The 12,717-nt window shown below is 40.7% G+C and overlaps 1 protein-coding gene across 2 annotated transcripts in view; it reads left to right on the top strand.

Annotated features, from left to right (window-relative positions):
* Positions 1 to 9,058, top strand: part of WIPF2 (WAS/WASL interacting protein family member 2) — a 60,372-nt gene extending 51,314 nt beyond the window's left edge. For both annotated transcript variants that reach the window (XM_036755428.1, XM_036755429.1), the window contains 3 exons: positions 4,445 to 4,657; positions 5,463 to 5,564; positions 5,720 to 9,058. In XM_036755428.1, coding sequence (XP_036611323.1) covers positions 4,445 to 4,657; positions 5,463 to 5,564; positions 5,720 to 5,760 — 356 coding nt within the window. In that variant the 3' untranslated portion in view covers positions 5,761 to 9,058. The remainder of the gene's footprint in view (positions 1 to 4,444; positions 4,658 to 5,462; positions 5,565 to 5,719) is intronic.
* The last annotated feature ends 3,659 nt before the right edge of the window (positions 9,059 to 12,717 follow it).

The raw sequence follows: 12,717 nt of genomic DNA, 5'->3' as shown, positions 1-12,717 counted from the left end.
CAAAGATTTTTCTCTCCCAGTTGACCACTTTTCTTATCCTGATTTCATCAGTTTTGTTCATGGAAAAGTTTTTAATTTCCTGTGACCATTTTTGTGATTGCCTTTGTTCCTTTGGATAAGAATTCAAATTTCTAAAACAATGAAAGATAACTGATCTGATTCTCTAATTTTTTAATGGTATAATAATATCTTATAATATTCAGCATACATCCATTTTGAACTTATTGTGGAATGTGGTATAAGGTTAAACCTAATTTCTGCCAAAATGCTTTCCAATTTTCCCAGCAATTTTTGTTAAATAGGGAATTCTTCCTTAAATAATTTATGTTTGTGTGTTTATCAAACACTGGGAATACCAAGTTCACTTTCTGATTCTTATCTATTTCATTGACCTGCTTTTCTGTTTTTTAACCGGTACCAGATGGTTTTGATGATTTTGCTTTTTAGTATAAATTGAAGTCTAAAAGTACTGTGCCCCCTTAATGCTTACTTCATTGTTTCGTTTGAGATGCTAGATCTTTTATTCCTTTGAATGAATTTTGTTATTATTTTGTTTTGTTCTGTTAACTCCTTTGGTATAGCACTAAATTTCTAAATTAATTTAGGCAGTAGAGTAATCATTAGTATGTTGGCATGGCCTAGCTATAGGCAGTGAATATTTCTCCAGTTATTTAAGTTTTTTTAATTTTCAAGAAAAGTTTTGTAATTGCATCTATACAGGTCTTGAGTGTGCCTTGGGTATAGATTGACTCCCACATTATTTTATGCATTTTGTAGTTATTTTGAATGAGATTTTGAAACCTTTCTGTTATATCCTCCTGGTTTTTATGTGTGTCAGAGAGAAATACTGATTTTTTTTTACCAGTTTATTTTTTATCCTGCTATTATTCTAAAGTTATTGTTCCAATAAGAATTTTGTTATTGTTTTTATTAATACTATAGGATTTTCTGAGTAAACTTTCATGTCACCAAATAGGAATAGTTTTGTCTCTTCTGCCCCTCTTTCAGCCTACTACAAATATTTACAAAATATCTACTTCATCCATAGCTCTATACTAAGCCCTTTAAGAGAAAGTTTGTGCTATGTAGGAATTTACAATCTACTTAAAGAGGTAACAGCATATTTGTATGAAATTATGAAGAAAAAAAACAAATGTAAAGAAAAATGAAAGTCATGTGACTGATTTGAAAAATGAAAATATATACCCGATCCTCCCACATCCCTTCTGAGTAGTAGAGCCATTTATTCCATTGAGTCTGCCATTTCTTAAAACATTTGTAGAACTTTTCTTTCAGATTGACTTTTGCACATTCATTGCATTGCAGCACATTCTTTTGAGCATCCTGAATGGAGGCAAACTGTAATCCTTTCAGGGTACATTTCATTTTTTGAAAGTAGCTAAAAGTAATTTTCATTCAGGTTCAGTAAATGTATTTCTTAAGTTGGGGTTTGATCCCCCATTCTCCATGACAGTCTCACACACACACACACACACACACACACACACACACTCACTCACTCTCTCTCTCTCTCTCTCTCTCTCTCTCTCTCTCTCTCTCTCTCTCTCTCTCTTATAAAAATACCCACTGACTGTAAAGAAATGACTCCTTTGTATGTGTTGTAAACTTGCTATGAAGGCAATTCTACTTCAATTCAACATATGTTCATTGATTACTTCCCACTTGGAAGACTCTGCTTGGGACATAAAGAAAAACAAAACAAAACCCAGCCCTGAGCTCAAAGAGCTTACATTTTACTGAGGGATATAATGTGTACATAAATAACTAAATGCAAACTATATAAAAGGTATGTATGGAATAATTAATTTGAGGAGGTCAGAGGGCACTAACACATGTGGGGGAGGGTTGGGGGAAGAGAGGGTGGTTAGGAAGTTTGACACTTGAACTGAACCTTGATGGCAGGAGATGGCATATGGAAATCAAGGATTTCCTTATAGGGGTCTGGTTTGAGTAGGATAAAAAACAAGTGGCATAGGATAGAGAAAAAAGAGACATAATGTGAAATATAATTGGAAAGATAGTGGAAGCCAGATTGAAATTTCAGGCTGAAAATTTTGTATTGCATCCCATATGAAGGAAATGGTAAGATTTGCCAATGAATTTGACAACTCTGGGGAATATGGGTTAGATATTGAAGAAACCAGAAGTGAGAAACCAAACTAGAAGCTATTTCAGAAGTGATGATGCCTTAAATTAGGGAGGTGTTTCTGTGGGTGAAGAGACAGGAGATTGGAGATGTGCTGGAAGCAGCAGGATGTTGTAGCAAGGGGCACTTTAAAAAATGCCCTCCTGAAAAACAAAGAGAAACCACAAAACCAAGTTTCGTTATTTTAGGTGTTCTTCTTAGGCTCCAGTGTGAAAACAAGTGTCAGTGCAGTAGAGATCAAAGAGAAGTCAGTGTGAGGTCCAGTTATGGGGAAGGGCTTGTGGAATAGGTGGGAGTTGGTCCTTAAAGTATCCTTGTGAGAAAGAAAGAGTATTCAGATAAGAGTCACATAGAAATACAACATTGAGAATGGGTGTAGTAAGTTCAGGAGATAGTGAGCTCAGCCTGGTTGGGTTTTGTAGATGAGGTGGAGGGAAATTTAGATTAACCTTTTGAAGGTCAAATTATGGAGGCCCTAAAGTACCAGGCTGAGGAGTTTGTTTAGGAAATGAGAAGCCTTTTTTTTTTCATTGACTTCTTATTTTTGTACCATTTCCATTTCCCATTTTTTGTTATAACAAAAAAATTTTAAAAAGTACAGCAAAATTGACCAAAACATCAGTAGTGTCCAGCATTATATGTATTGTCACACTCATATAGCCTCCTACCCCTGCAAAGAAGGGAAGTGAGGTACATTCTCAAATCTCTTATTTAACACCAAGCTCTTCATCATTATGATTTCCCAACATTCAGTTCTCTGATGTATGACTTGTCCTATGGTGGGAACATATGTTTTAGGAATGTTAATCTGATAATGGTGTATGAGATGGATTTAAGAGGTTTTAAGAGACTGAAGGCAGGAAAAAGAGTTGGGAGGCTGCTGCAGTATTGCAGGCAAGAAGTAATAGATTGGATTAAATTTTAGTACCAAATGGAAATGGAGAGGAAAAGACAAATTAAGACATTTTGGAAACAGAATCATCTGGACTTGGTGAGATAGCAGGAATGATGAAGATAGCCAACTCAGAGGTTTTAGTGAACCTTAATGACTGGAAGCTAGTAATGTTATTCAGTCCACCAATATTATCAGGTACTAAGGGTATGAAGACAAGAAAGGAAACAGCCCCTGCCCTCATGTACACGTATAAATATTTACATAATGGTGGTTGACATTCATTCTTGAAAAGGACCAAAATGACATCACTGTGCTTGAGTCAAGATTCAGTGTGTCCGACTGTGGCTGAACAGGCCAGTGTGAGCTCGGAATGCTCTGCCACAGGTTCGGCACCAGTAGTCCACGTGAACGTTTGGGGTAGATACTCCAAACTTGCGCATCCTGCATTTCCTTTGAACCGTTTCAGTTCTGCTTTGCTGATGTGCTCAGTACCTTTGATGTGGGCATGCCATGCTGAGCGGTCCTGTGCCAATGTCTCCCATGTCACACAGTCAATTCCAGAGTTCTCCAGAGAGACCTTGAGAGTGTCCTCATATCACTTCTTCTGACCACCATGGGAACAACGCTTGCCCTGTGTGAGTTCTCCATAAAATAGTCTTTTTGGCAAGCATACGTTTTGCATTTGAACAACGTGGCCAGCCCATCGGAATTGCGCTCTCTGAAGCAGAGCTTTGCAGTTTAGTTTAAGTAAGGACCACAGTGTCTGGTACCTTATCCTGCCCAGTGATCTTCAGAATCTTTATACAAAATAAATGCATAAATACCAGTGTTTTTGTGGGAGGAATGCACTAGCAGTTGGAGATAAAGAAAGGCCTCATATAAGATGACCCTTGAGCCAAGGAAGCTGGGATTTTGAAAAGGAGAAGGAAGTGAGGTAGTAGCACATTGCTGATGTGGGACAATGGCCTATACAAAGGCAGGGAGTTGAGAGAGGGAGTGGCTTGTGTGAGCAACAGTAAGGAGGCCATTTTGGCTGGACTGTAGAGCATGTGAAGAGAAATAATTTGCAGTAAGTTTGGAATGACTAGGTTGGAGCCAGGTTGCGAAGTAGAAAAGTTCGGAATAGAAGGTAGCTGGCTTGTAGAAAGATTGCTGGTTGGGGAAGATAGTTCTGTTTTTGCCTTTCATTGTGTCCGTAGCTTAGCACTGTGCCTGATACATAGTAAGCACTTAATAAATGCTTGTTGACAGACTGTTTCAGAGAAGCTTCCTTGGGGAGATCAGGCCCTGACTCTATCTGAGGAGGTACTAAAACATGTCCCCAAATTTACCTGCCTTCTACTCATTCAGTCTTCTACATGTCTCTTTCTGGGTTGTTGTAGCTCCTCCACCTCCACCACCCTTAATTCGAAATGGTGCCCGGGATGCTCCACCTCCACCTCCACCATACCGAATGCATGGCTCTACAGAACCCCTGAGCAGAGGAAAACCCCCACCTCCGCCTTCAAGGACACCAGCCGGGCCACCTCCACCACCTCCACCACCCCTGAGAAATGGCCACAGAGATTCCATTGCAACTGTTCGATCTTTCTTGGGTATGTAATCAACTCTTGAGAAGGCCTCATTCACAGTCATGACAGATACCCAGCTTGCAGTTCAGATGGGGTTCTTTGGGTACCTTTTGTTACCTTAGTAATGTAATATAATTTCTATCTCCATCTTTTCCCCCAGCTTTTGCGGAGTTTAATATAGTGAATTTTTAAAAAAATTTTCATAGTAGGACATTGGTTCTTTCTCTTCATATCTCCTCTAGCAAGACAGTCTTTATATCCTTGGGTTACTGGTTAGAGGTTGAGACTATACATCCTTCTCTTTCCTGCTTTTTTGCCTCCTTGTCCTTTTCTGAGATTTATTTCTTGGTGGACCATTATGTTTTTCTTTGCTTTGGAGATGTTTCTTTGATCAGGACCTAAACAGATATCCTAATTTCTTTAGACCACTTTGTGTAGGCCTCTTGGGAATCCCTAAACCATGCCCTATCGAAAGTTTGAACAACTTTTCAGGGAAACCTCAGGAAGTGGTATGGGCAGAGTCATGTGATATGCTGCCCCAATTCCATTGATAATAAGATTTCTGGTCAGGAGAGGAAGTTTTAGGCTTAATCAGTCACTAGCTGGATACAAAATTCCTTTTCCGTGTTAGTTTATGTCAATTTATGGATCCAGTTCACTTGTACTCTAACTGGGCCCTAGAGGACCAGGATAATCTTATTCTTGAAACACAGAGTAGTATTTCTCCCTGCTGTCGAATAGCATGGAAAACCAAACTGGGCCACTTTATTAGTAGTCTTTTTTGAGTTCTTTTGAGAAAATGTGAAGTTGCTTCTTTTTCCTCTGGCAGATGATTTTGAGTCCAAGTATTCCTTCCATCCAGTAGAAGACTTCCCTGCCCCAGAAGAATATAAACACTTTCAGAGAATTTACCCCAGCAAAACAAACAGAGGTGAGGAAAGTATTTTTTTAATTTACAGAGTACAGAAGTTTAGCTAAATGGGAATTATTTCTTACCCCTCATTTCAGGACTGATTATGAGAGATCCAGTATATAATAAATGATTTCAGATTTACTGATTGACATTTGCCTTTTTTTTTTTTTCAGCCACCCGTGGAGCTCCACCCCTTCCACCTGTCCTCAGGTGAAGCCCAGGTGGGTCCTATTCCTCAGCAAAAGGATGGACCACTTCCAGTTCTCAAATGCTCCCTACTGCTTTCCCAAAACCTGCATGAGAACTCCCATTGTGTTCTTCCAGTGCAACCAACCGCTCAGAATTCAGCATCCCTCCCAGCTCATCTTCATCTATGCATCTCCTCACTGGACTTGATTGGACTGTCATATTTTGGCAGTGGGTTCCCTGTTCAACTTCCCCTTATCTAGTGAACCCTGCTAGCTGTGTGAGGAAATAGCTTCTGTCTCCTGTTCTCTCTTTGGAGAGAGGTGCCTTGTGATGAATTCACTAATCAGAGCAGGGTGAAAACAGTATCCTTCTTGTTTCACTTCAAATCCTTCTCCCCTTCCCCACCCTCAAGGAAGCCAAATGGGTATATATGAACTTCACTTCATTAGGGAGCTTGGCATAGCCATTACCACCTCTGTTCTTTGTGGGGAGAGTGCCATCTTCAGTAAAATAGGAAAGAAGTATGCAGAGATGTTATCAGCTTCAAAGGTCACACAGTTGCAGAGTGGGACAGGAAAGAGGTCTGCTTTCTTCTCGGGGTGTTTTTTTTTTACACAGGGTTAAAGTTCTAGACTTTGTCTGGGTTTAAATGCTACGTACTAATCAGTTAAGCTTAAAGCATATACTAAAATGGGAGAATGGGCTCAAGCTAAGGGCTTCTCAGCTCTAGTTAATTCCTGTATAACAAAGGGACCAAAAGAGGATTGAGTCCTCAGGGGCCCCTTGCCTCATTTACCCAGGATCCTGGGTGGCCAAGTAGGCTCAGTTGAAGAACTTTTCCAGTCTCTTGGATCACATGCTAAGGAATCAGTGCAGGTCCATAGTGGTCCCCGTGGGAGAAGATGGAGCTGAATTCAATATGTGTATATGACTAGAACCTCCTTGTATACCCCAGACCAAACCCAGTGCTGATTTACCTTCGTTGTTTTTCCATGTACTGTTGGTTTGATTAGGTCAGTTGTAGGGAAACTTTTTCTAACTATTTTTATTTTAAACTTGGTAGCAGTTATCCCCCAGAAATGCCCTCAGCACCTGGGATTGGGAGGAGATGGAAAGGCTTCCCTGGCAAGGAGCCTAGACTGGGAAGGGAAGGAGGAAAGTTGATATTTAATCATACTGATCATTTACTTAGTCCTGACTGTGAAGTCTTGAGATCATTGTCTGAATGGAAATTGGCAACTTTTACACAATGTTCTGTAATGGTGTTTTTCTTTGAAATATTCAAACATAGAACAGAAAAAGAAATACTTGTTATCACAGAAGCCAGACCCTACCTTTTCTTGTGGGGTTGGTACCTTTCTTCCCATTACTTGCTCCTTTGGATTTTGGACTGTGTTACATTGGCATCCTTTCACTGTTTTGCCTCCTGATAATGGTTGGCTAAGTTCAAGTCAAATGGATTTTTCTTCTTCAGAGTGTGTTGATAATCCATTATGCATTTGGATGTCTGCCTTATACACTACTCTGTCCCACTGGTGGTACTAGATTTATTATCATGACACAATCAGAACAGTAATTCATTCATTTGACAAATTTATTAAGAGCCTACTCTTGAGTAATGGGAATGTGACTCATAGTTACTGATCTATTTTTATGTTAAAAAAACAAAAACTTGTAATATAGGTTTAAGGTGGGCTGGCTGCAAGGGCACTAAAACTTCTCACCTTTGAACTCCTCTTTTCTCTGCTTGTGGGAATGTTGTGTTACCTCCTTAGTTGAAGATTGGATGGGTCTCATGTTGAGGCTACTCCCAGTCAACGAACCCTTATGTCCCCTCTCTGAAGGAAGAGATGTTGCCCAACTCTGCTCATCAGAAAGCTGAGTTACAAGCCCCCTGGTTGGGTTTGGTTTTTTTTTCCCTAATGGGAAAAACTTACTTGTTTCCTATTGCCCTGGCTGCAAAGCAGATGGGTAGCCTCAAGCCTGAATGAGAGCAATGCCCCTCTACTTCTGCCAATCTACCCAGGTCAAAGCACTTTGACATTGTGTGTGGTTCTGTGTATTGGGGGGTTGGAATGCTGCTCAAGCTTCAAACCTTTGCTTTTCCTGAAACCAGGGCTCTTGGGCTATTGGAGTGGCTGTAGGGTTCCCTAGGAACACATCCCAGCCATCTTTATTTGGCAAGGGGCAAGGAGGACCTGTCTTGACCTCCTAACTTGAAGCCCAAATGAACCTCTAAGGAGAGGTGAGAAGAAAATGTGTAAATAGACTTAAGCATTGCTACAGAGTAACTCAGGGCTGGGGTATATTTTAATTATCCTGATCACTTGAAATAACTCATAGACTAAGTGAATTTTGGAATGGGGGGGGAATGTATCCCCATAGTTCTCTTATCCTGAGGGGCCTAAGGGGAGGTAAATAGGGGTCGTCTGAGGCTCTGTTTTTATTTTTAATGGCACTACACCGAGCTGTCTGTCCTGGAAACCCAACCTGGGATCAATGGCAAACCAAATTCCTTACATTCCAGTCTTGGTCTTTCTATCCCAGTTACATCCCAGCCCCTGGCTCTAAGGTCAAGGTGGCCCCATACCAATCATTCCTTGGAATTGGGAATGTGGGAGAGTTGGCCCACTGCAACATTGCCTTTGAAATTCATCTGCTTTAAAACAACAAAAGCAAGAATGTGCAAAAACAAAAAATGGAGAACTGTTTAATAGAAGGAAGTGTTTGGATCCATTCAACTCCACATTCATTGTGCCTTTACCCTATGTCAGGCATCTGTGCTCCGTATTCCTCTTGGACTGAAGCAGTTTAAATCTTCCTTGTCTACTGCTGTTTCCTTCTTCCTCTGCACATCTTTGTAGACCTGGTGGGCTTCTTCTCTAATCCTTGTGAGTCTCATTCTACCAGTGGCGGAGGACCAGCTTCTCTTTCTCCCTACCTCTTTTTCTTCCCCAGAGTGACAAGCATGGATGTCACAGTAATCAACACTGTATAATACACCCAGAATGATGAGAGAGGGTGTGTGCACATGTATGTTCGAGTGTGTGCGTGCGTGTGTTCGTGTGTGTGTATGTGAGATCTGCATGTTTATGGATTTTTAAAAATAATTTATTGTATGAATATAAGGACGTTATGTTTTGATCCATGATTCTCCTTCCCTAGTTGTGTTGATTTCTCTCCCCGCTTCCCGCCCTCTCCCCCCATTCATCCCTCCCCCTTAAGATGTACAGTCTGGTCTCAGGTTGGATTCTTTGGTACACTTACTTCTCCCTTCTGGGTGCCATGCAGCTATTTAATTAAACCTCATTTTACAAACCAAATCAAACTGAAAGTCTGTGTGCTGTGTCTGGAGTCCCACCCCAGGGCAATGGAATGGGTGTGGGGAGGGCAGGGAAGAAGACCTTACCACCTCTTGCATTTCCTGTTTTGCCTATAGGTCGGACAGAGGCACCTGCAACTCTTCAGAGGTCTTTTCATTCTCCTTTTTCCTTAAGGCAGTATGCTCATGTGAAAAGAATACTAGTCTTGAATCAGAAGACCTGGACTTGAGTCCCAGCTCTGTCACCTCCAGGGGTGCAGAACCTGTGGCCTCGAGGCCACATGTGCCTTCTAGGTCCTCAGGTGCAGCCTTTTGACTGAGTCCAAGTTTTACAGAACAAATCTTTTTTTTTTTCTGTTTTTTTTTAAGATTAATTTATTTTTAATTTTCAACATTCACTTTTATAAGATTTTGAGTTCTAAATTTTTCCCCCTCTCTGCTTCCCAAGGCAGCATGCAATCTCATACAGTCTCTACATATGCATTCATATTAAACATTTTCATAATAATCATGTAAAAAAGAATTGGAACCAATGGGAGGAATCATAAGAAAGAAGAAATCAAACAACAAAAAAAGAGCAAATAGTATTCTTTGATCTGCATTCAGACTCCATAGTTCTTTCTCTGGATGTGGATGGCATTTTCCATCTGAGTCTTTTGGAGTTGTCTCAGATCCTTGCATGGCTGAGAACAGCTAAGTCTATCAAAGTTAGTCATCACACAGTGTGGCTGTTACTGTGTACGATGTTCTCCTGGTTCTGGTCATTTCACTCAGCATCAGTTCATATAAGTTTTTCCAGGTTTTTTCTGAAGTCTGCCTGCTCATCATTTCTTACAGCACAGTAGTATTCCATTACATTCATACACCACTTGTTCAGCGATTCCCTACTGATGGACATCCCCTCAATTTCCAGATCTTTGCCACCACAAAAAGAGCTACTATAAATATTTTGGTACATGTGGGTCTTTTCTCCCATTTTTATGATCTCTTTGGGATATAGACCTAGTAGTGTTATTGCTGGATCAAAGGGTATGCACAGTTTTATAGCCCTTTGGGCATAGTTCCAAATTGTTATCCAGAATGGCTAAATCAGTTTACAACTCCACCAACAATGTATTAGTGTTCCAATTTTTCCACATCTTCAACATTTACCATTTTCCTGTTTTGTCATGTTTTCTTCCTCTGAAAACTGCCTGTTCATATCCTTTGACCATTTATCAATTGGGGAATGACTTGTATTCTTAGACATTTGACTCAGTTCTCTATATATTTTGGAAATGAGGCTTTTATCAGAGACACTAGCTCTACCAGTTGTTTCCCAGCTTTCTGCTTCCCTTCTGATCTTGATTGCAATGGCTTTGTGCAAAAACTTTTAAATTTAATGTAATCAAAATTATCCATTTTGCAACAAATCCTTTTATTGAGGTGATTTGTTCTATGAAGTTTGGATTTGGTCAAAGGGCTACACTTGAGGACCTAGAGGGCCACATGTGTCAGGGCTGAAGATTCCCCACAGCTGACTAGCTATTAATTAGGCCTGAGAGAATCAAATCATTTTAACCTCATGGATGAAATGGGATATGATAATGTAGGTTACCTAACTCACAGGGTTGTGAGAGTCAAAAGAGCTCATGTATGTGAACGTGTATTGTAATAGTAAAGCTCAAATATTGATATAAGGTAGGTATGTATTACCCTTTCCACTTGTTCTTTTGGCCAAATTATATTCTAAATTTATGTACTATGGCAATGAGTGTAGCCTTGATATTTGAGGCCTTTGCTAATTTGTGCCTGCATCTGACTTTGCCTTTTTCAGATTTCAGGAACTTTTTAGTCCCCTAAGATCCTGGTATGAGCTCTTAATACCCTTCTTGGTTCTCCAGGATATGTTTGGTGGTAGAATACTTAGGGAATGAATAAAGTAAGTGGAGGAAAAGCATGTAATCTTTTTGTGAGTGCATGAGTATGTGGGTGTTGGTTGTTCTCAGGTAGCTTTTAGTTCAAATATAGGATTACTCATCTGAACTTTGACTTAAGGTGTGAAAATTAAGACCTCTGTGCCAAATGGCCTAAACCAAAGTGTTTTCTAAAAAAAAAAAAAAAAAGCTGAGATTTGAAGGATGAATTTTAGTCATTCATTGTGTGGTGTGTATGGGGAATCATTTGCACATAAAAATCTATTAAGTTATGAGTGAAGGGAGAGGGGCTGAGGAGAGGGCCCCTTGGATTTGTGGGGCAGAATCTCTACTTCTCTACTAAAGAAAACCTTTTCTTTAGTAGATCGTTTGACCAGTTTGGATTGTCTCACATCTGTGCCGGCCCTAGGTGTGAGGGCCAGAGGTAGGAGCATTAGGATGTTTTAAGAATCAGGTATATTTCTGTGGGGATCTTTAGACATTTGTGGAGACTTTCATTTACACATTGATTGGCTCTTAGTTGAGGCATATCCACATACCCAACAACTCATTTGGAAATCTGGCTTACCTCATCCTCACCGTAGTCTTACTAGCCAAGAATTTTCAGGAGTTCAAACTGGCGTTGCCCTTATGAAAGGTGTAAATAGTGCGTGCCCATCTACTTCCTAAAACTAAATACAGACTTCTCTTTGGGAGCATGTGCAAGTAAACCCTTAGTTCAATACCCCCTCTTTGGAAGAGCATCTTACTAAGATCTGAATTTTGTTCTGTCTCCCCAGTAGTAGCCACAATCAGTTGAAGGTTTCAATCTGGATTCCTTGTGACGGTTTTAAACACTATCATTAGGAATCAAGGGTTGAAAGATCAAGCTGATTAAATAACCCATTAATGATTAACCCACCTGCCTGTGGGTTTTGATCTTATTGGAACTCATGGATCTGTATGGGATGCTCCTTGGGAGTTCCCAGACTTGACCTGTGGATTTTGGTCATACTCATTTGTACCCATTACGGCTTAATACTCATGGAAGAAAAGCCTAATTAACTAATTAATAGTTGCCAAAGTATCCTGATGTTTGGCATGGATTGATGTTGAAGTCGCCCCCCTGGTTTTTGTTAGTGAGGAAAACAGAATTTTCCTTAAAATGGGAAGGGACTTGACCTGCCTCCTATCTCAGAGGCTCAGGGGGATCCTGGGGTCATTTCTGAAAACCCAACCATATCCCCACGTTTCTTCCCTTTAGACCGGGGGGAGACCTTTTGTTTAAGATCATCTAACTATGGTTTCCAGCAGGAAGAAATGGTGATTTTGCAGTAGAAGAGATAAACTGAAATCTTAAGTACGCATTCTCTCGTAGGTCGTACATGCTGTCAGAAAAACTGACATCAAGGTACTATTTCCTTAAACAGAAAATCCTTTAATACTCAGAATCGTGAGTTGGCTTGGGGCGGGGGGATAGATTGTGTATTAGTCGAAGTTTGACTACAAAGCCCAGTGACCTTTGCGGCCCTTTCCCGGCCACCGTAGCCTGCCGTCCCTCCTACGTCCATGACTTTCCGCTCAGAAGCCGGATGTTGATGTGGTCCCCGCCTCGGGGATGAGACTTCCTGGCGCGCAGGCGACTTGGGGCTTTTCTATTGGTTCAACTACAGTAGGCATGGGGTAGGGAAAGCGAGCCTCGGAGTGAGGCAGCTTTCCCCGCCCCCTTCAGGATGTCGACCAATTAGCGTTGCGGTCCGGCTCT

Source organism: Trichosurus vulpecula, chromosome 4, assembly GCF_011100635.1.
Source record: "Trichosurus vulpecula isolate mTriVul1 chromosome 4, mTriVul1.pri, whole genome shotgun sequence".
Taxonomy (NCBI): Eukaryota; Metazoa; Chordata; class Mammalia; order Diprotodontia; family Phalangeridae; genus Trichosurus; species Trichosurus vulpecula.
The sequence above is the reverse complement of the archived record's forward strand: the minus strand, read 5'-3'. Positions and strand labels throughout refer to the sequence as shown.